The sequence below is a fragment of the Salmo salar genome, chromosome ssa18 (genome assembly GCF_905237065.1).
Source record: "Salmo salar chromosome ssa18, Ssal_v3.1, whole genome shotgun sequence".
Classification (NCBI taxonomy): Eukaryota; Metazoa; Chordata; class Actinopteri; order Salmoniformes; family Salmonidae; genus Salmo; species Salmo salar.
Window position 1 is genome coordinate 13438107 of NC_059459.1, and position 24093 is coordinate 13462199.

At 43.4% G+C, this 24093-nt stretch overlaps 1 protein-coding gene across 3 annotated transcripts in view; it reads right to left on the bottom strand.

Annotated features, from left to right (window-relative positions):
* LOC106576715 (ninein-like protein) overlaps positions 1-24093 on the bottom strand; it is a 66849-nt gene that overhangs the window by 36205 nt on the left and 6551 nt on the right. Inside the window, exons 1-7 of one of the 3 annotated variants that reach the window (XM_014154048.2) lie at positions 16407-16615; positions 15053-15260; positions 14653-14749; positions 13343-13542; positions 4101-4167; positions 2137-2327; positions 500-652 (exon numbers count right to left, since the gene is read on the bottom strand). In XM_014154048.2, coding sequence (XP_014009523.2) covers positions 500-652; positions 2137-2327; positions 4101-4167; positions 13343-13542; positions 14653-14749; positions 15053-15235 — 891 coding nt within the window. In that variant the 5' untranslated portion in view covers positions 15236-15260; positions 16407-16615. Of the gene's footprint in view, positions 1-499; positions 653-2136; positions 2328-4100; positions 4168-13342; positions 13543-14652; positions 14750-15052; positions 15261-16406; positions 16616-24093 lie in introns of those variants that run through there. The other 2 variants (XM_014154051.2, XM_014154049.2) reach the window with 2 other exon arrangements.

The following is a 24093-nucleotide window of genomic DNA, read 5'->3' on the forward strand; positions in this document are numbered from 1 at the left end:
AATCAATAAACCAAAAATGTTGTATTTTCAGCTGTTGAGACTAGAGTATCAAAATCAAAAGTAAAAGACACAAAAACTAAACATTAGAACGTGAAGCACAGAAATAGAGCACATAGAACAAATTTACCGCTTCTTAGACTTGCTTTCAAAGAGAATGACAGATCTATAACTCACATTCGTATGTGAATTTGGTCCGGGCACCCAAAAAGTTACATATTGCAGGTTCAAACACCAATCAGCCCACATTTAATGCAAAGTGACAGTTTATTTGTTATAAAATAGAATATCAAATACTCCCTTCAGTTCGAGACAGATGGTCCCACATGGCAATGTATTGTCATTTGTATTATCCACGGATCATTATTCTGGCCTAATTACATACATTTACTCTACTGACCCAGACCCACTCACATACATACATACATTTCCATATAAATAAATTACTGTTAAACATGTACACGTTCCCTAAAATGGTGTTGTTCTGTGTCTGTCTGCTTACCTGCTGGAGTGAGCGGTGGGGGTTGTGGCGTATGGGGGTGGAGGACGTGGGAACTGGGACACCCTTTTCTCTGAAAAGACCCTTCTGGAACTTCCTGAGGCTGACCCTCCCATCCAGGTCAGTGTCCAACTTCCTGAAGAGGGCGTCCAACTCCTGTGTGATAATGCGTAGAGTCAGGGGTTAAAAACATGAAGTCAAATTCAATACAGAAATCCAGATAGAGAGAAAGATTCAAACTACTCATATCTAGGATAACACACACAATATATATACAAAAGTATGTGGACACTGCTTCAAATTACTGCAATCGGCAGTTTCAGCCACACCCGTTGCGGACAGGTGTATAAAATCGAGCACACAGCCATGCAATCTCCATAGACAAAACATTGGCAGTAGAATGGCCTTACTGAAGAGCTCAGTGACTTTCAACGTGGCACTGTCATAGGACGCTACCTTTCCAACAAGTCAGTTCGTCACATTTCTGCCCTGCTAGAGCCACCCCGGTCAACTGTAAGTGCTGTTATTGTGAAGTGGAACTGTCTAAGAGCAACAACGGCTCAGCCGTGAAGTGGTAGGGCCCACAAGCCCACAGAATGGGACCATCAAGTGCTGAAGTGTGTAGCGCGTAAAAATCGTCTGTCCTCGGTCGCAACATTCATTACCGAGTTCCAAACTGCCTCTGAAAGCAACGTGTGAAGCTCGTTGGGAGCTTCACACAAGCAGCACCAAGCCTAAGATCCCCATGCCAAATGACAAGCATTGGCTAGAGTGGTGTAAAGCTCACCACCATTGGACTCAATGGACAAATCTGTTTGGCAGATGCCAGTAGAACGCTACCTGCCCCAATGCATAGTGCCAAAAGTAAAGTTTGGTGGAGGAAGAATAATGGTCTGGGGCTGTTTTTCATGGTTCAGGCTAGTTCAAGTGAAGGGAAATATTAATGGTACAGCATACAATGACATTCTAGACGATTTTGTGCTTCCATCTTTGTGAAAGGCCCTTTCCTGTTTCAGCATGACAATGTCCCCGTGCACAAAAAAGGCCCAAACAGAAATGGTTTGTCGAGATCGGTGTAGAAGAACTTGACTGGCCTGCACATTGCCCTGACCTCAACCCCATCAAACAGCTTTGGGATGAATTGGAACGCCGACAGCGAGCCAGGCCTAATCGCCCAACATCAGTACCCGACCTTACTAATGCTCGTGGCTGAATGGATATAAGCCCCCGCAGCAATGTTCCAACATCTAGGGGAAAGCCTTCCCAGAAGAGTGCAGGCTGTTATAGCAGCAAAGGGGACCAACTCCATAATAATGCCCATGATTTTGGAATGAGATGTTCGATGAGCAGGTGTCCACATACACTACGTGACACAAAAGTATCTTTGGCAGGTAACCACTGACTGCAGTCAGATGACTCCCTGCCCGTCTCCCTGAGGGTTGCACTCTATTACTCCCTCTCATGGATTAAAAAGGAATGGACTGATGTATACTGGTATAAGAGATATAGATGAAACTCCTTTGGCCCATGTTTACACTAATCCAATGTCTTTGATCCCTTGATGGGGAGTCAGCAAGTGCACAGATCTGGGAATTAGGGAATTAAAACAGCCACTTGCTGAAATTATGGGCTGGCCATACCTCTGAATTCAGGTCCTGCAGGCCAAGGTGGTCACAGACCAGGGACAGTTCCTGTCTGTTCAGAAAGCCTCCTCCTCCTACTCCAAGTTCCTCCCATACTGCCCTCATCTGGCTGTCTGACACCTCGGGCCTTGGCCCAGGGGATTGGAGCGGGCTCCCCGAACTGTCCCGTTTCCATCGCTTCTGCTGCCCTGAGACACACGTACAGATGTTAGGATGAAAGTCCCTCAAAGAGTATAGCATTAGACTGTATGAATAGGGCTTGGAGTTTTCCTGATCACATGACCTAACCAGGAAAGCTCCTGTCTTGAAGACTGAATGTACAATTACAGTGAGGGAAAAAAGTATTTGATCCCCTGCTGATTTTGTACGTTTGCCCACTGACAAAGAAATTATCAGTCTATAATTTTAATGGTAGGTTTATTTGAACAGTGAGAGACAAACTAACAACAAAAAATCCAGAAAAACGCATGTCAAAAATGTTATAAATTGATTTGCATTTTAATGAGGGAAATAAGTATTTGACCCCTCTGCAAAACATGACTTAGTACTTGGTGGCAAAACCCTTGTTGGCAATCTCAGAGGTCAGACGTTTCTTGTAGTTGGCCACCAGGTTTGCACACATCTCAGGAGGGATTTTGTCCCACTCCTCTTTGCAGATCTTCTCCAAGTCATTAAGGTTTCGAGGCTGACGTTTGGCAACTCTATCCTTCAGCTCCCTCCACAGATTTTCTATGGGATTAAGGTCTGGAGACTGGCTAGGCCACTCCAGGACCTTAATGTGCTTCTTCTTGAGCCACTCCTTTGTTGCCTTGGCCGTGTGTTTTGGGTCATTGCCATGCTGGAATACCCATCCACGACCCATTTTCAATGCCCTGGCTGAGGGAAGGAGGTTCTCACCCAAGATTTGACGGTACATGGCCCAGTCCATCGTCCCTTTGATGCGGTGAAGTTGTCCTGTCCCCTTAGCAGAAAAACACCCCCAAAGAATAATGTTTCCACCTCCATGTTTGACGGTGGGGATGGTGTTCTTGGGGTCATAGGCAGCATTCCTCCTCCTCCAAACACGGCGAGTTGAGTTGATGGCAAAGAGCTCCATTTTGGTCTCATCTGACCACAACACCTTCACCCAGTTGTCCTCTGAATCATTCAGATGTTCATTGGCAAACTTCAGACAGGCATGTATATGAGCTTTCTTGAACAGGGGGACCTTGCGGGGGCTGCAGGATTTCAGTCCTTCACGGTGTAGTGTGATACCAATTGTTTTCTTGGTGACTATGGTCCAAGCTGCCTTGAGATCATTGACAAGATCCTCCCGTGTAGTTCTGGGCTGATTCCTCACCGTTCTCATGATCTTTGCAACTCCACGAGGTGAGATCTTGCATGGAGCCCCAGGCCGAGGGAGATTGACAGTTCTTTTGTGTTTCTTCCATTTGCGAATAATCGCACCAACTGTTGTCACCTTCTCACCAAGCTGCTTGGCGATGGTCTTGTAGCCCATTCCAGCCTTGTGTAGGTCTACAATCTTGTCCCTGACATCCTTGGAGAGCTCTTTGGTCTTGGCCATGGTGGAGAGTTTGGAATCTGATTGATTGATTGCTTCTGTGGACAGGTGTCTTTTATACAGGTAAGAAGCTGAGATTAGGAGCACTCCCTTTAAGAGTGTGCTTCTAATCTCAGCTCGTTACCTATATAAAAGACACCTGGGAGCCAGAAATCTTTCTGATTGAGAGGGGGTCAAATACTTATTTCCCTCATTAAAATGCAAATCAATTTATAACATTTTTGACATGTGTTGTTCTGGATTTTTTGTTGTTGTTATTCTGTCTCTCACCGTTCAAATAAACCTACCATTAAAATTATAGACTGATCATTTCTTTGTTAGTGGGCAAACGTACAAAATCAGCAGGGGATCAAATACTTTTTTCCCTCACTGTAAGTAAACATGAAAAATATTTAAGTACCTTGTGCCTCAAAGGTTTGATGGATGGTGTCCTTTTGGCTTCCGGTTTCCTCATCTGACTTGAGACTCTGGAAGTAAGACATTGAAGAGTGTCACCAAGTGTTCAAAACTGGAAAAACAACTACCTTGCCTAAATGCTGACCCATATGCCCGTCCACATACAGTATCATAATCTGGCTATGTTGTTTAGTCAGTGTGTCGGACACGTGTGAGAACTGCACTGTGAAAGCTAGTTTACCCTACTACTAAGTGTGTTGTGAGAGTTTGTATAGCAGATGAAGTGTGTTTGTGTGTGTGTGTGTGTATGTAAGTGTGCCTGCTAAGTTCCCTCTAAATACACCTCTGCTGTCTTCAACCAGGATCTCAGCGATCACTGCCTCATTGCCTGCGTCCGTAATAGGTCCGCGGTCAAACAACCACCCCTCATCACTGTCAAACGCTCCCTAAAACACTTCAGCGAGCAGGCCTTTCTAATCGACCTGGCCCGGGTATCCTGGAGGGATATTGACCTCATTCCGTCAGTAAAGGATGCCTAATTATTCTTTAAAAGTGCTTTCCTCACCATCTTAAATAAGCATGTGTAACAGTATAGCTTCCGTCCATCTCCTCGCCCCAACCTGGGCTTGAACCAGGGACCCTCTGCGCACATCAACAACAGTCACCCATGAAGCATCGTTACCCATCGCTCCACAAAAGCTGCGGTCCTTGCAGCGCAAGGGGACAACTACTTAAGGTCGCAGAGCGAGTGACGTCACCTGATTGAAACGCTACTAGCGCGCACCACCGCTAACTAGCTAGCCATTTCACATCGGTTACACATGCCCCATTATATATTTTTTTGAATTAACAGATATAGCCCTTGGTTCACCACAGACTTGACTGCCCTTGACCAGCACAAAAACATCCTGTGGCGTTCTGCATTAGCATCAAATAGCCCCCGCGATATGCAACTTTTCAGGGAAGTTAGGAACCAATATACACAGGCAGTTAGGAAAGCAAAGGCTACCTTTTTCAAACAGAAATTTGCATCCTGTAGCACAAACTCCCAAAACTTTTGGGACACTAAAGTCCATGGAGAATAAGAACACCTCCTCCCTGCTGCCCACTGCACTGAGGCTAAGAAACACTGAACAGCTGATGTTCTGATAGAGCTGCAAAATCTGGACCCCTACAAATCAGCTGGGCTAGACAATCTGGACCTTCTCTTTCTAAAATGATCCACCGTAATTGTTGCAACCCCTATCATTAGCCTGTTAAACCTCTCGTATTGTCTGAGATCCCCAAAGATTGGAAAGCTGCCGCGGTCATCCCCCTCTTCAAAAGGGGGAGACACTCTAGACCCAAACTGTTACAGACCTATATCTATCCTACTCTGCCTTTCCAAGGTCTTCGAAACCCAAGTGAACAAACAGATCACCAACCATTTCGAATCCCATCGTACCTTCTCCGCTATGCAATCTGGTTTCTGAGCTGGTCATGGGTGCACTTCAGCCACGTTCAAGGTCCTAAACAATATCATAACCGCCATCGATAAAAGACAATACTGTGCTGCCGTATTCATCGACCTGGCCAAGGCTTTCGACTCTGTCAATCACCGCATTCTTATCGGCAGACTCAACAGCCTTGGTTTGTCAAATGACTGCCTCTTCTGGTTCACCAACCACTTCTCAGACAGAGTTCAGTGTGTCAAATCGGAGGGCCTGTTGTCTGGACCTCTGGCAGTCTCTATGGGGGTGCCACAGGGTTCAATTCTCGGGCCAACTCTTTTCTCTGTATATATCAATGATGCTGCTCTTGCTGCGGGTGATTCTCTGATCCACCTCTACACAGACGACACCAGTTTGTATACTTCTGGTCCTTCTTTGGACACTGTGTTAGCAAACCTTCAGACGAGCTTCAATGCCATACAACTCTCCTTCCGTGGCCTCCAACTGCTCTTAAATGCAAGTAAAACTAAATGCATGCTCTTCAACCGATAGCTGCCTGCACCTGCCCGCCCGTCTAGCAGCACTACTCTGTACGGTTCTAACCTAGAATATGTGGACAACTACAAATACCTAAGTGTCTGGTTAGACTGTAAACTCTCCTTCCAGACTCACATTAAGCGTCTCAAATCCTAAATTAAATCTAGAATCGGCTTCCTATTTCGCAACAAAGCATCCTTCACTCATGCTGCCAAATACCCTCGTAAAACTGACTATCCTACCGATCCTTGACTTCGGCAATGTCATTTACAAAATAGCCTCCAACACTCTACTCAGCAAATTGGATGCAGTTTATCACAGTGCCATCCGTTTTAACACAAAAGCCCCATATACTACCCACCACTGCGACCTGTATGCTCCCGTTTGGCTGGTCCTCGCTACATATTCGTCCGCAAACCCACTGAATCCAGGTCATCTATAAGTCTTTGCTAGGTAAAGCCCCACCTTATCTCAGCTCACTGGTCATCATAGCAGCACCCACCCGTAGCACACGCTCCAGCAGGTATATTTCATTGGTCACCCCCAAAGCCAACTCTTCCTTTGGCCACCTTTCCTTCCAGTTCTCTGCTGCCAATGACTGGAACGAATTGCAAAAATAACTGAAGCTGGAGACTCATATCTCCCTCACTAACTTTAAGCATCAGCTGTCAGAGCAGCTTACAGATCATTGCACCTGTACATAGCCCATCTGTAAATAGCCTACCCAACTACCTCATCCCCATATGATTATAAATTGTTTTGCTCCTTTGCACCCTAGTATCTCTACTTGCACATTCATCTTCTGAACATCTATCACTCCAGTGTTTAATTGCTAAATTGTAGTTATTTTGGCACTATGGCCTATTTATTGCCTTACCTCCCTAATCTTACTTAATTTGCACACACTGTATATAGACTTTTCTATTGTGTTGTTGACTGTATGTTTGTTTATTCCATGTGTAACTCTGTGTTGTTTGTGTTGCACTGCTTTGCTTCATCTTCGCCAGGTCGCAGTTGTAAATGAGAATGTTCTCAACTGGCCTACCTGGTTAAATAAAGGTGAAAGAAAAAATAAAGAGATTAAGCTGTAAGCGAGTGCTAGCCTGTTAGCATGAGCAATGATAACAGAGGGAGAAAAACCCAGCTAAAACATAACGTTCTGAGAACCATATGTTTCTTAGAGCGTGGTTGTCTTTTGGTTATTTTGCATATAACCTTCCCACAAGAGTTGCTTGGCTTTGGAACATTCTCAGCACATTTAAGGAACTTGACAAAAAAACTAACATTTTCTTAGTATTTCATCACTTTAAACACGTGTCAAACTCATTCCACAGAGGGAATGTCAGCGGGATTTCGTTGCACCCTTGTACTTGATTGATGAATTAAGGTCACTAATTAGTAAGTAATTCCCCTCACCTGGTTGTCTAGGTCTTAATTGAAAGGAAAAACTTGCAGATACTCGACACTCCGTGGAATGAGCTTTAACAGAACGTTTCCTAAAAGTTCCAACATGGTTACATTTAATTTCATGTTCTAGGAACGTTCAACTGATTTAACACTGGGGAATGTTCTCACATAGTTCAGAGAAAGTTAAGAAACAACGTTCTTCTGTGAGAATTTCAGTACTTTAGCATAATGTTTCTAAGTGGTGTAGGGGAGGGTATATGCAGGTATACACTGTATACCCACTTATTTTTGAGTGAGCATTGCGAATACTCATTTCTTAATCCCCACAATGCATTTCAATGTAGTGTAGTGGAGGCATACACCCTGTCAATTAAAACTGCAATATGTAACTTTTTGGCCAACCTGACAAAATTCACAGAAATGTGTGTTATAGATCTGTCATTCTCATTGAAAGCAAGTATAAGAAGCAGTATATATGTTCTATGAGCGCTATTTCTATGCTTCCCGTTAAGTTTAGTTTGTGTCTTTTACTTTCGGTTTTGTACACCAGCTTCAAGGCTTAAAATACAATATTTTTGGTTATGGAAAATATATTTCACAGCAGTTTAAATGGTACAATGATTCTCTACACAATACTTGCTTGTTTTGTCACAAACTGAAATTAGGCAAACTATTCAAATATTAATCAGTAAATGGTAGCGATTTCTGCATAATGCAGCTTTAAAAAGTAGCTACAAATATTCAAATGTATTGAAAAAAATATATACATGTTTTGACAGTATTGAAAAACAATCCTGTGGCTTTTTCCAAATACCCCGGTATACGGGTTATACAGTATACCACCCAAGCCTAGTTCTAAGAATGTTATTTAAAAACAAATATACAACAGGTGGGTCTAATCCTGAAAGCTAAGTGGTTAAAACCGCATTCCAGCCGGTGTCTTTTCCACAAGTTACTCTTTTCCATCTGACTGCGCAATCCACTATCTCGTCAGCTCAGCCAGGCAACTTGATCTCCACTATAAAAAGCATCTAGACATTCTCACATTTCCTTTAGACTAAAATATGTTTTCACCAGCGGAGATTTGTATAAACCTTGGGGTCTCTCTTTCCGACATTTGCAACATTGATTTACATTTTCAAATTCAATCTCCAGCTGTCCCATAATGACATGTCGAGACATGACGGACAGCTTCAGTTTGAAGTGATTGTGTTAGCTGTGCTGTTGAGCACATTTTCTATGCCAGGCGAAATCGCACCTCATTAGCTCATTGTTATGGATGTATCCAAATAAATGTCACTAGAAAACAGCTTAAACAAATGCAGCTATTGTTGTTATTCTGGCTGCACTGTTTGACGTGACTGTAAATTAGCCATATTTGGCTAGCTAGCAAACAAGCGATAAGAATGTTGCCAGCCAGTATGGCAATGGAACATTTAGAATGAACGACTGAGCGAAATCGCGCCTCATTAGTTCATTGTTATGGATGTATCCAAATAAATGTCACCGGAAAACGGCTTAAACAAATGGAAATGCAGCTACTGTTGTTATTCTGGCTGCACTGTTTGACGTGACTGTAATTTAGCCGTAGTTGGCTGGCTAACATGCAAGCGATAAGAATGTTGCCAGCCAGTATGGCAATGGAACATTTAGAATGGACGACTAGGACGCGTCCACAAATACAGACCAAAAAAAACTGAACGACTGGGTCGCATCTCTGGCAACCGAATCAATAGAACGAACGTCCAGCCGGTTTGGATAGCAACCCTAGATTTGTGTCCGGACTATATCTTGTGGAAGGATGAAATAGTATATACACATTTATCAAAATAACATTTCAATGAACATATGTCAATCATATTTAAATATGTTGGTAACCCGTTGTATAAAAGTGATAATGCCCTGGAAGCCGGTGTTTGGAGGATATATTGGCACGGTTTAACAACATCCGTGGCAATATATCCTCCAAACACAGCTTCTCTGGCATTATCACTTCAATACATTCCATTCTTAGCATCAACAAAACTCTCTATCCTCGATCTAGTTAAGTGTGATCAGGTGTGTTGGCCGCGCCCACTAATTGGCCACACCTGATCTTAATGAGTGCTTGTTTCATTTGAAATTGAACAGCTTTGTATGAACAGCTTTTTATGCGTAAAACATGGCATGCTAGTGCCATCCTGGTGGCACAGTGGACTAATTCTCTGGATAGAGAAACAGAAGACTATAGGTTTATAGGTTTGAATCTCATTGATGCAGAGTCACAAAAATAAATGCGTTTGCATGATTAATGCCAAAGGAAATTAATTTCCATGTGTCCTATCTGTGCTTGGGGTTCAAAAATGTTAACCCCAAATAAGCTGGCTGTGTTATTAAAATTATTATTGAATTATTCAGTGAACTTCATAAGGAAGTTATTAAAAAACCTCCAAATAACCTATAATTTCCGTTATCATAGCGTTAATAAAACCTACCAGAAAAACTTTCAAGGAGCTAAAGTAAAACGTTCTCACGATAGAAAATGTACAACTTAACCTCTGTTCTTTGAACGTTGAAAAAACGTTCAGTTTTGAAGTATGACTTCGTTTCCACAACCAATGTGAAACCAAAAACATACGTTCCCACAACTTCCAAGGAACCAAATGTGCTAGCTGGGAATGAACTGACCATAAGGAATTCCACCATGCCAACATCACTTCTGCTACACTGAGTAAAAACAACCAGCAGATTGTGATTCCAGCAGGCTCAAGAGTAGACTGGTACTCCCAGCAGCTCATGTGGCCATTGGCTCTCACACAGAGGAGCTTAGGGCCTCCTCCACGTGTGTGTGTGTATACTTGCTGCAGACTCTTACTAATTATGGTCTACATAATAGCCTATCTGAAGGGATGAAATTCAACTGAAGTTAGCAATGGATTAGTTATGGAAGTTAGTTATTGAGTACCGTCTTACTCATAGCAGTCTCTCTTTCAGGCTGGGAGGCACACTTACAACAATATAACACAATATCTTAACTTTTTTAAAGGATGAATATTCGCATGATTTTGTATCAGACATAGCTTTGTCAAGGGAATGTCGTGAGGATTACAATTCATAAATGTCCTAAATGTCGTGTATAGCCAAATATGTAGTGTGTAAAATAAATTCAAGGTGAAGTACCTTTGTTAACCATAGTGAAATAAAAATGTAATCTAACCCATTAAGGTTGTCGCTATGTTCCCTTTCCAATCTTTGGTTTGTTGCATTTTAGTGCCTACCAGTGGTATACAGAGGCAAGTTCCAAAGCACTTTGTAGAATGAAATGCATAACTTCAGTTTATTATGTAATACCAAATTCCATAATTATCTAACCAAATTAATCCTGGTAACACCTAAATCAGACAGAATTTGTGGGAGAATCGGTTGCTACCCATCTTGGTTCAAAGGTCAAATGTTCTCCCTCAAAATATTTGAAATGTACAGTATCATTTCAATCAATCCCATGTGGAAGATGGGTCTATTCATTTCATGGCTTCATTATAAGATATCAATCTGGGCATGGCCCCAAGCTGCAGCACCACATCAGAAACAGGCCGCTCTTCATGACGCAACAAGCCACCGTCAATTATCATCAGCTTTAAATATTGAACAATATTACGTAACTCATCCATGAAAGGCTTTTCAAACAGGAACACTGTGATGGTTTCAGTATATATCGCTCTCTCCCGCTATCTAATCATTTTGGTTCACTCCAACATGGCAGGGCTACACTTGGTCAGTGAATTTATTATTGTTGTCATCAGCACCACTTCGGGGTCGGAGAGCACCATTGTGCTCCTTACTACAATGGCTCGAGGCTTAATAAATATAAACAAACTCTGTACCAACACAAAATGGTGGGAAGTGATGTAGACAGCTGAGAAGGGTAAAACATGACTAATCCCCTCAACATATCAAAGAATAAACATTCAAAAGCAATCATTTCAGCTGGATGAATGAAATCATATCGCTTATGTCTGAAAGTCAACAATAGATTGAAGACTCTTGACAACCGGCTTGAACCAGACAAAAAGGAATTATCTGTCTGAATAGAGATCATGTTAAAGAATTCTGAACAAATAGAATGTGAGATAAAGGTGAGCGGAAACTGGTGCTAAATTAAGCATGCCAGCCTAATGGGACATTAACATGTCCTTGAGAAGGGTCCTTCAGGAATTTAACCCGGACGGCACGCTGCATCGTAGGAGGATGTGTAGACATAAATGTAGGTTGTGTATGATAACTAAATAAGACATATAAAGTGACGTAAAGAGGAGGGTGAGCTTGTGTGAAATATTTAACAGGACCGGTTCAATTATTTACCTAACAAGGGCTAACTGTTGGCGACATTCCACCTCGATACTTTCACAAGAAATACGTGCGTTTCAGCCCAACAGCGGTGAACGATTTATCAACTCCCCAGCCCAATTAATCCACCCCTCCCCCACTCCAATCACATAGTTCACCCAGACTGTATGTTCCCGTTACCAAGGAGTGACCTATCTCCTGTAACCATCAATATGACAGGGATGCCATACAGTAGTTCCCTCTCTATCTTCCAGTAACTAGGAATCCACCAAGGCTTAAAGCTGCTTACGTATTGCCTTAAACTGCTGGAAATGTTAACTATTTAAAAGAGATTATTGGTGGAGAGCTTAATGAGAAACATGGCACAGGGATCTATCTGGCACTATGGCCTGACGGGGGAGAGAGAGGCTTTGGAAAGACGTAATCTCGCAAGCTATCAGAGATATTTTATGTAACGCTGCATTGACTATCTAAATATTTCAAATGGGAAAGAAAATCTGGGATAACAGAATATGGTTTCTAAAATGAGAGCTGTGTTAACAGGCAGGCAGGTCAGCCCTTGCTTGTTGTGTATTATGTAGTTTATGTATGAATATTTATAGATAAATGTGCGAAATGTATATTTTGATACATTGATGATAATGATGATAATCTCCATTATCCATTATCCAACTCTTACTTCAAGTAACCTACTCAATCCAGACTCAAACACACACAAACTATGTACACACAGAGAGACGGCGAACAACGATGGCCGACGGCAAAAGGGCCCCAAACATTTCACTCTCAGCAGGGATTTCACACTGCATCTTTAACACTTTTAACACTGACAGATACCCCCCCATCACCAACCACCATGACTTTTACTTCACTTGTCTTCTACTGTTATACAATTTAGAGGCCAAAACAATGGGGCTTCAATAGACATGATGTTGTGAGATAAGCACACAGCAACCCCCAACCATGACTTTTCCTGGGCCTCATTACTGTCATGTCACACCTAAAACAATGTAATAAAATGTGATGAAACTATTGGAACCAATGAAAGAATAAGCCATGGAAGAAGGGAGAGAGGAAGAAACAGAGGGACACATCTTTGATCCTTAGCCAAACAGTGAGGGATGGATGGTGTGGGGTGGGAGCGGGGGCCACCAATGAGGGCTGCCAGTAGCACATTCCATATAATCCCACTTCCTGAGTGTGGAGTAGGAGCGTCTGCCCAAAACCCCATGTACTCCTGAGATTCTACTCTCCCACTATGTCTGAAGAGTGTGTCGGCCGGAAACATATACTGTATATTTGAGACAGGCCTCACCCAGCACCAGCACAATGCACCATTCATTGGGTACACATGAGGGAAATGGAAGTGAAACACTGAGTTGGGAATTTCTCTCCAAACAGTCAGATCTTCTCTAGGCCCTGGCCCAAGCTTGAGAACTCAAGAGTCAGCTATCTTTCTTGGCATCTCTCAAATGATGGTGCACGACCACAATGTAAACACAGCAGACAGAGGGTGAGAGGGAGGGATTAGGAGCACGTCTCTTACCTCCACACTCTCCAGAGAAGTGGAGCGTCGGAGTTTGGCCCTCCTCACGCCAGCGGGAGAGAGCTCCTTCTGCTCTGTCCTGAAAGGAGGAGAGTCCTCCAATTCAGCTGGGAGCTCAGAGTCGGGCCTGTCAGGATGAGACCGCCGGCCGTAGCGCTTGGTTCCCTTCACAAACTTGGGCTTCACCTCCTCAGGAACAACTGGAGAGGAGAGGAAAGAAAGGAGGTGGGGAAGGACAGAGAGAGATGCAGTGGTTAAATGGTGTCTATTATGATATTACAGTAGAATAATATATATATAGAAAGAAAGAAATATTTTAGACCAGCTGGGCATTTTTTCTGCCCACAATTACAACTGCAAACATATTCTCACAGAAGCTTGGCAATGTTAAGTTACAAAGTAACAAGGGAGAGAGTCTATAGTGAAGGTCTAAATTAGAGATTGTATAACCAGAGATTTGCCAAAAACATTGTTAAACACACTCTTTAAAAGGGCATGTCCCAGAAACTAACTTGGCAATAAACTTCCTCATACTGTAACATTCTGGGGAAAATGAGGGAACTCTGCTGCCCTCCTAGATCCTCCTACTGCAATCCCCAACTCAAGAAACACATTTCAAAATACAATAACACATTCCAATGGGTTGTCAAATATCATTCAGAAATCATATAAAGTGAAAAGCTGTACAATAAATGATATCTCAACTGAGTTAAGATTTTTTAAAGGTACAGGAAGTGTAGTATATTTGAATCTGTATTTGTTCGAGAATAGAATCCAGCCTGGGGCTAATAAGGAAAGAGATTATTAACGTGATCAACAATAGTTCTTTAGGGAGGGAAAATACTAAATATACTGTATCCCTTTGATGTCTCCACTAGTATTTTCCTCATTTTCGGTGAGCTCATGGTGACCCACCCAGGCAGTAGACAAACAACCAGAATAGACCAAAACACTACTTGACTAAGTAATGCTTTTTAGTGTGCTTTTAATGATGTCAAACTAACTTAGGTAGACTACAATGGCTCCAGTCTCAGCCTCAGTCAGTGCCTTTGTCAAGCATTGAAAATGTAAATTATAAAAGAAATGACCCCAAGGTTTGCCGTTATCCACAAGGATACATTGTTTACATAAAGCAATCTTATCGAATCCCCCACATAGGGCCCATGAACAAATATAAAACAGCAAATCTAAACTACTTGGGTATATAAACAACTGATTTCATTGGATTCAATCAGTTTGCCCAGCTGTGTAATCAATGAAAACCAGGCATACATCAATCCCCTCCTCACCACTCAGCATGCGTGCTTTACCTGGCTCCAGGTAGCTGCTCTCCTCTTCTGAGGTGCTGAAGTCCAGAGAGCGTGATAACACAGCTACAAAGCCTTCTTTGAACTCCTCAAAATTCACCTGCATAACAGAAGGAAAGTGAGTTAATTGTCAACAGTGTGAGACATGACTACTGGTAAGGTAGCAACATGATCAAAAATGTCTCGGGCTTCTGATTTGAGATTTCAAATGAGCATACAGGCTTACCTAAGAACTGTTAGAAAATGGAGAGCGGTCATAACACAGCTTTTACACAACTACTACACTTTTACTATAACTATGCATTTCAGAGCTTTACATATGTTTTAATGAACTGCTGGTAAGGGAAATGTAAGGCAGATCCACAACAGCGAGAGATGTTACTAAGGTGGTCTGGTCTCATACCCGAGCATAGTGGTGTGGTCCTAGCAAGGTGTCCAACAGTACGGGAAGGTGAGCATCCAGGGACAGCTTGTGGCAAAGGGATGACAACTCTTCCTTGTCCAGGTAACCAGTGCCTGTGGTGTCACAGCTGTCAAACTCCTCCTTCAGCTGGGCCACATAGCGGTTCTGCTCTTCCTCATCCATCCCAGTACATATTGTAGGCTTGCACCTACAGTGAAGTAGGATGGCGATCAGGAAGAGGCCGTGTAAGCACAATAAAAGTTCACCCACATACTGCCACAGCTGCACTCTTGCACACACACACACACACACACACACACACACACACACACACACACACACACACACACACACACACAAACTTCAATTAGTCTAACATCCAGGGAGGCTAATCTATTCATTTCAATAGACTACCAGGCTTGGACTACGTACAGTGGTAAAATGTTTTATAGTGAGACGGTCCATCTAAATATATCTGCTGCTTTTAGGCTTGGATTTGATTCCCTTGATCTTGGATTACAGCCACAGGCCAAAAACATCTGCCTCACTGGTTGCAATGTCCTGTACTGAATTCTGCAGTTGGTCCTGATTGCCATTAGTTATGTAAGGCGGGGAATTCTGTCGTTATTGTTATTGTCACCCACGACTCCCCACAAAAAAGTAAACAACAAATACAAAAGGCAAATCATTTTTACTGGTAGAACTATTTTTGCCCCCTACACATACCATTGCAAAATCTAACTTGCTATATAGGGCGGCCTAGGACCTTGGGGTTTAGTAACTCAAGTAACAGCAGTTTTATATCAGGATACTCAGCAATGAATCATGATACTCAGCAATGAATGTCCATTTATGTCCGTTTGAATACATTCTGACACACGTTGTAAATGATTGGGGGTGATATTTGGCAATGAATAGGCTCGAAGTAGGAATAAACAAATTCATATCAATCGTTGCTGCATTTGTCTTTTTCCAATCTTCTTCGAGAATGAAAAAGGCAGTTGCCCATAATTGCCCACCATGCAAATAAAATATATGGCCAGTCTAATGTCATACATGAACAGTTTATTGCTCATTCTATCACAAGTTGATCAATACTGGGCAGGCTCCCTCCTTGGCTTGAAGTAGTGAGTCTGCTATGCTTCACCATGGGAACGGGGAACCAGCCGTGGCAAAACAAAGGTCAGGTAAAATAGAAAAAATAGACTACAAAGTATCCAAACTCTCAACCTTTCGCACAATCTAGGAACTAAAACCGTTACAATGTAGCATTAGCCTATGCGTTTGTAAACAATTGCCATTTAGCCGACCTCTGACAAAGACTAGGCTAGCACAATAATGAAATTGCTCTTACCGTTTTAACAGTACACCGAAGCATCTAAAAAAAAATCACGGATGGTCCAACATGTGCATCCGATGCTTTTTCATTTTGAAAAGATGTGTCTGTCTGCCTGTCCCGGTGTTATTTTATGGAAAAACGGGTCATGTCTCCATAGCTCTTCCCTATGAAGTGGCCACAAGTATGCGTGGCGGGTATAATGCTGAGTTCATAACCAAGTGGGAAGTGGGAATTTACCAGCCGATTGTTAGAGAGAGGACTCATATGGATAAAACCAGTCTTGGCATGGACATTGCCATTGAGGACTCCACCATTTTAAAGTAGTCAAATGGGTGGAACTTCCTATGGGTGAAGGAAGGATCAAATCAAATGTATTTATATAGCCCTTCTTACATCAGCTGATATCTCAAAGTGCTGTACAGAAACCCAGCCTAAAACCCCAAACAGCAAGCAATGCAGGTGTAGAAGCACAGTGGCTAGGAAAAACTCCCTAGAAAGGCCAAAACCTGATTCCATCCAGGTCATCAGGAGGGATCAGCCAATGAATTATACTTGTGAGCAAACATTCCATAGCTGTAGGCATCAAGAAATCACTATCCTGGGCTTTATACTTGTTCAAATAACATGCTCTAGATAGCAGTATGCACACTTTCAGTTTGTTTCATAGAAGTAGCAGAAGTAGAAAATTGACTACTTTAAAATGGAGAGGGCCTCAATGGCGCTCAATGGCCCTACACTTACAGGCGCCATAATGGGACACATACTGTATAAATATGATATTTTCTATCATTCTCTACGTTTACCATATAGGACTGGGGAAAATCTATTTGAACGGCCCCCCAACTGGTAATTACTAGTGGGAAACTAATGTATCAGTCTTGAGCTCCAAGTGAGAGGTGGGAATTTACTAGTGAAGTCGTATATACTAGTTGGATGCATTCAGGTGGTTTGAACTAGTTTAGAAACGCCCGATTGGCTGATGGCCAAAAAGCCATAAATTAAAAGTACAACTATCAGGCTTGTAAACAAATGATAGTGTTCAAAAACCATATTAATAGATTGCTTTTTTTTTTAAATAATCTTTTGTAGTTGCATTTAACTGCCAAATATATATATATATTTTAAATGAGCATGGCCTTATTTCTATTACAGGATATTGGATTACTGTCATTCATATTCCAATCACCCGGCTCAATGTAACAGTGATTGGTTTAGGCTACTACATGATACATACAACATGTCACACAAAGTTGCCCGATACCCATCATGAGGTTGCTATAACCTAGCCTACAAATAAAACTTTATAATGCAGATGCACAGGTCGAGAGACAAATTTAAGTATTCAAGCTGACAGACAGTGACACATTCAATACCGCCTTGCACACTCTTGCCTGCATCTAGTGGATCTGGGGTGTAATCATTAGTCCAAGCAGTTGCATGCCGCTTTGCAACTAAAACAAGAGTTTCTATTGGACAAATCCAGGTAGGTCCCTCCCCGTTTCGTTACGTTTGCTTCCGTTTAAGAAATGTTTTGCAACAGAATCGGCCGAATGAATAGACCCCTGATCACCCCCACACACAGTTCACTTTTATAGCAGCCACATACAGTTCCGGAACTCCAATTTGAGCAGCAGCAGCTGAAAAATGAGCTCCTACAAATATTGAAATTTACATGGTTTTTAGAGTGAAGTACATCGGAAAAAAGCAAAAGAAAACTGCAAGACTGAATAGGAGAAAAAACAAGCAACAAACAAAGAAGATAGGCTTTTGAAAAATAACTATTTTTCATAAAATTGTAGTTATCTTAGCTAGCTGAATTGTTTACCAGTTGCTAAGCAGTTGCTAGGGACTCTTTTGGAAGAAGCTAGCTAGCTAACGAAGAACAACAAAGAATATCTAGTTAACAGAAGAAAAGAAAGAGAAAATCAGGACAGAAGAAAAAGGATATCAAAGTGAAACAGTTCTCTAAAGACACAAGAGACAATAATACAAGAAACAACACTTCTGTAGCTTGTCAACTATGTGTCTGTCTATCCCTGTTCTCTCCCCTCTGCACAGGCCATACAAACGCTTCACACCGCGTGGCCGCTGCCACTCTAACCTGGTGGTCCCAGCGCGCACGACCCACGTGGAGTTCCAGGTCTCCGGCAGCCTCTGGAACTGCCGGTCTGCAGCCAACAAGGCTGAGTTCATCTCAGCCTATGCTACCCTCCAGTCCCTAGACTTCCTGGCGCTGACGGAAACATGGATTACCACAGATAACACTGCTACTCCTACTGCTCTCTCTTCGTCTGCCCACGTGTTCTCGCATACCCCTAGAGCATCGAGCCAGCGGGGTGGTGGCACTGGAATCCTCATCTCTCCCAATTGGACATTCTCTCTTTCTCCCCTGACCCATCTGTCTATCTCCTCACTTGAATTCCATGCTGTCACAGTTACCAGCCCTTTCAAGCTTAACATCCTTATCATTTATCGCCCTCCAGGTTCCCTTGGAGAGTTCATCAATGAGCTTGACGCCTTGATAAGTTCCTTTCCTGAGGATGGCTCACCTCTCACAGTTCTGGGTGACTTTAACCTCCCCACGTCTACATTTGACTCATTCCTCTCTGCCTACTTCTTTCCACTCCTCTCCTCTTTTGACCTCACCCTCTCACCTTCCCCCCCTACTCACAAGGCAGGCAATACGCTTGACCTCATCTTTACTAGATGCTGTTCTTCCACTAATCTCATTGCAACTCCCCTCCAAATCTCCGACCACTACCTTGTAGCCTTTTCCCTCTTGCTCTCATCCAACACTTCTCACTCTGCCCCTACTCGGATGGTATTGCGCCGTCCCAACCTTCGCTCTCTCTCTCCCTCTACTCTCTCCTCTTCCATCCTATCATCTCTTCCCTCTGCTCAAACCTTCTCCAACCTATCTCCTGATTCTGCCTCCTCAACCCTCCTCTCCTCCCTTTCTGCATCCTTTGATTTTCTCTGTCCCCTATCCTCCAGGCCGGCTCGGTCCTCCCCTCCTGCTCCGTGGCTCGACGACTCACTACGAGCTCACAGAACAGGGCTCCGGGCAGCCGAGCGGAAATGGAGGAAAACTCGCCTCCCTGCGGACCTGGCATCCTTTCACTCCCTCCTCTCTACATTCTCCTCTTCTGTCTCTGCTGCTAAAGCCACTTTCTACCACTCTAAATTCCAAGCATCTGCCTCTAACCCTAGGAAGCTCTTTGCTACCTTCTCCTCCCTCCTGAATCCTCCTCCCCTCCCCCCCTCCTCCCTCTCTGCGGATGACTTCGTCAACCATTTTGAAAAGAAGGTTGACGATATCCGATCCTCGTTTGCTAAGTCAAACGACACCGCTGGTCCTGCTCACACTGCCCTACCCTGTGCTTTGACCTCTTTCTCCCCTCACTCTCCAGATGAAATCTCGCGTCTTGTGACGGCCGGCCGCCCAACAACCTGCCCACTTGACCCTATCCCCTCCTCTCTTCTCCAGACCATTTCCGGAGACCTTCTCCCCTTCCTCACCTCGCTCATCAACTCATCCTTGACCGCTGGCTACGTCCCTTCCGTCTTCAAGAGAGCGAGAGTTGCACCCCTTCTGAAAAAACCTACACTCGATCCCTCCGATGTCAACAACTACAGACCAGTATCCCTTCTTTCTTTTCTCTCCAAAACTCTTGAACGTGCCGTCCTAGGCCAGCTCTCCTGCTATCTCTCTCAGAATGACCTTCTTGATCCTAATCAGTCAGGTTTCAAGACTGGGCATTCAACTGAGACTGCTCTTCTCTGTGTCACGGAGGCTCTCCGCACTGCTAAAGCTAACTCTCTCTCCTCTGCTCTCATCCTTCTAGACCTATCTGCTGCCTTTGATACTGTGAACCATCAGATCCTCCTCTCCACCCTCTCCGAGTTGGGCATCTCCGGCGCGGCCCACGCTTGGATTGCGTCCTACCTGACAGGTCGCTCCTACCAGGTGGCGTGGCGAGAATCTGTCTCCGCACCATGCGCTCTCACCACTGGTGTCCCCCAGGGCTCTGTTCTAGGCCCTCTCCTATTCTCGCTATACACCAAGTCACTTGGCTCTGTCATATCCTCACATGGTCTCTCCTATCATTGCTATGCAGACGACACACAATTAATCTTCTCCTTTCCCCCTTCTGATAACCAGGCGGCGAATCGCATCTCTGCATGTCTGTCAGACATATCAGTGTGGATGACGGATCACCAGCTCAAGCTGAACCTCGGCAAGACGGAGCTGCTCTTCCTCCCGGGGAAGGACTGCCCGTTCCATGATCTCGCCATCACGGTTGACAACTCCCTTGTGTCCTCCTCCCAGAGTGCTAAGAACCTTGGCGTGATCCTGGACAACACCCTGTCGTTCTCCACTAACATCAAGGCGGTGACCCGATCCTGTAGGTTCATGCTCTACAACATTCGCAGAGTACGACCCTGCCTCACACAGGAAGCGGCGCAGGTCCTAATCCAGGCACTTGTCATCTCCCGTCTGGATTACTGCAACTCGCTGTTGGCTGGGCTCCCTGCCTGTGCCATTAAACCCCTACAACTCATCCAGAACGCCGCAGCCCGTCTGGTGTTCAACCTTCCCAAGTTCTCTCACGTCACCCCGCTCCTCCGCTCTCTCCACTGGCTTCCAGTTGAAGCTCGCATCCGCTACAAGACCATGGTGATTGCCTACGGAGCTGTGAAGGGAACGGCACCTCCATACCTTCAGGCTCTGATCAGGCCCTACACCCAAACAAGGGCACTGCGTTCATCCACCACTGGCCTGCTGGCCCCCCTACCTCTGAGGAAGCACAGTTCCCGCTCAGCCCAGTCAAAACTGTTCGCTGCTCTGGCACCCCAATGGTGGAACAAGCTCCCTCACGACGCCAGGACAGCGGAGTCAATCACCACCTTCCGGAGACACCTGAAACCCCACCTCTTTAAGGAATACCTAGGATAGGATAAAGTAATCCTTCTAACCCCCCCCTTAAAAGATTTAGATGCACTATTGTAAAGTTGTTGTTCCACTGGATATCATAAGGTGAATGCACCAATTTGGAAGTCGCTCTGGATAAGAGCGTCTGCTAAATGACTTAAATGTAAATGTAAATGTAATACAGCATCATCACTTTGCTTGTTGTATAATTCCTTCTCACATCTACATGCTTTCCTCCTCTCACCAACACAACACAACAGCTCCCTGTAACCAGGCAAAAAAAACTTTCCAAACCAAACTTCATACCATAACCTCTACGCAAACAGATGTTTTGGTTTTGTGTGTATTGTTTTGTATTGTCCGGTATTACTGTACTGTTGGAGCTAGAAACATAAGCATTTTGCTGCACCTGCGATAAGATCTGAAAAATACTGTATGTGTATGCGACCACATAGCCGTGGGAAGTAGGGGTGGTGAGGGTGCTGCAGCACCCTCGGATAAATCACCAAAAAAATATTTAATATAAAACATTTAATTAAAAATCTATATTCCCCCCCATCAAGTTATTGCACTTGGGCCATATTACTCCTGTTTGAGCGGAGAAAAATACAGCAGAACGAGGCAAAAAATACCCTCCCCGCAGGACCCCCACCCCAAAACATCTTCCCGCGGCCATGCGTGACCAATAAAATGTTATTTGATTTTGAACCGCTACACAGCTTACATCGTTGTCACCATATTTGTAAGGAACGACGCTGGAGTCGAGAAGCAGGTACGGGGAATCAACATTTAATCGGAACAGACATGAAAACAGGACAGGAACAGCGTCAGAACCGGGTAAAACACAGACGTAAGACAATTAATGCAGCAGCGGGGAACAATATTAACGTTATAGTCAACAAACTAGAACTAACGCATTAGTGAACCCACAATCCATGTGTACAATCACTCAGTACAGTGTACAGCAAGCAGTTTAGCAGGTACACCGGCGGGCCCCGGTAGCAATACATTTATAAAACTGAAAGCTTACCTTGACTTGGAAAAGTTGCAGTGTTATAGCTTTAGACAGCTAGCTAACATAGATAACATTCTATGTTTGAGTTAGGTTGTTGAGTAGGTGAAATTAGCTGCATTAGTTAAGTAAGTGAAAGGTAAACTAAGAGAAAAAAATACAGCGAAATATAGCTCTCTCACTGCTTCTTAGCTTTTGAAGAAATTAATTTGTTCAACATTTAACTATTGTCTTTCTCTTGCTTTGAGTCAACTACACACCAAACTTTATACACTGCAGTGCTAGCTAGCTGTAGCTTATGCTTTCAGCACTAAATTCATTCTCTGATCCGTAGATCCGATAGACAATATGTCAGTTCATACTGCAAGAGCTCTGATAGGTTGGAGGACTTCCTCCGGAAATCGTCATAATTACTGTGTAAGTCTATGGAAGGGGGTGAGAACCATGAGCTTCCTAGGTTTGTATTGAAGTCAATGTACCCAGAGGAGGATGGAAAATAGCTGTCCTCCGGCAACACCATGGTGCTACCATAGAGGGTGCTGTTGAGGCTACTGTAGACCTTCATTGCAAAACAGTGTGTTTTAATCAGTTATTTGGTGACGTGAATAGAATTCACCCATAGGAAAGCCCAACAATTTGACTGCTTAAAAATTGTGTAAGCCCTCAATGGCAATGTCCATGCCAAAATAGCTTTATCCATCTAGAGTCGTCTATCTAACTCTATGGCGGTAAATTCCCACTTGGTTATAAACGCAGCATAAATCTCACTTCTTCTGTAGGCTAAAAGTGCTAGACTGAGTATTGGTTCTGAACAATCGAGACTGGAGGCTGGCACTCAGCGGTACCGAAAGCGAGGCTACGTTAAACGTTACCTGTGTGAAGCTAGCCACAATAACGATGAGTGGAATTAGCGGTTTGCCTTCCAAATAAAGGTCCCCCAATTGAAAGTGATGCAAACGGATAGAAATAGTGGAAACATGCCATATTTGGACTAGATAATGCTAAACATGGTTAGGATATTGTTATATAAATTCAACAAAAGACAATAATTAGTTATTTGTACCCAAAAAAAGTACAAATCTGTTGAAATCATACTGTGGGTAAATTAGACTTCAGAAATGCATTGGGGGCATACTTACATGCACTGTACAGCCTTACCTATGGATCTTGGGTCCATAAAATGGGATATCAGCCAACTCAGTGACACCCACAGATTACAATGGTGAAGAATTTACACAAATATTAGCGTCGTAGCTCATATTTGGGAACTTTAACTGTGGGAAATCACCTCTCTATTTATTTTGGGCTCCCGAGTAGCGCAGTGGTCTCAGACACTGCATCTCAGTGTAAGAGGTGTCACTGCAGTACCTGGTTCGAATCCAGACTGCATCACATCCGGCTGTGATTGGGAGTCCCATAGGGTGGCGCACAATATGCCCAGCTTTGGCTGGGGTAGGCCGTCATTGTAAATACAAATTTGTTTAACTTGCCTAGTTAAATAAAGGTTCAATTTAGCCTATCGTTCGCATTAACATACATATTGCAAGGTTTACATTAAGCTCACCAGTAAACCTAATAATAGAGGTCATAAAAATTGTTAAAAGGTTTAAAAACAATTCTAATAGTGCAACATTTTCACAGTTTATGAAGATACTCCAAACTGTTTGAAATGTTTAAATCCATCAAATATTGACTAAATTATAGCCCATGAAACATTTTACTGGCACGGAAAAATATGGTGTTCAGGGATTTTGGTG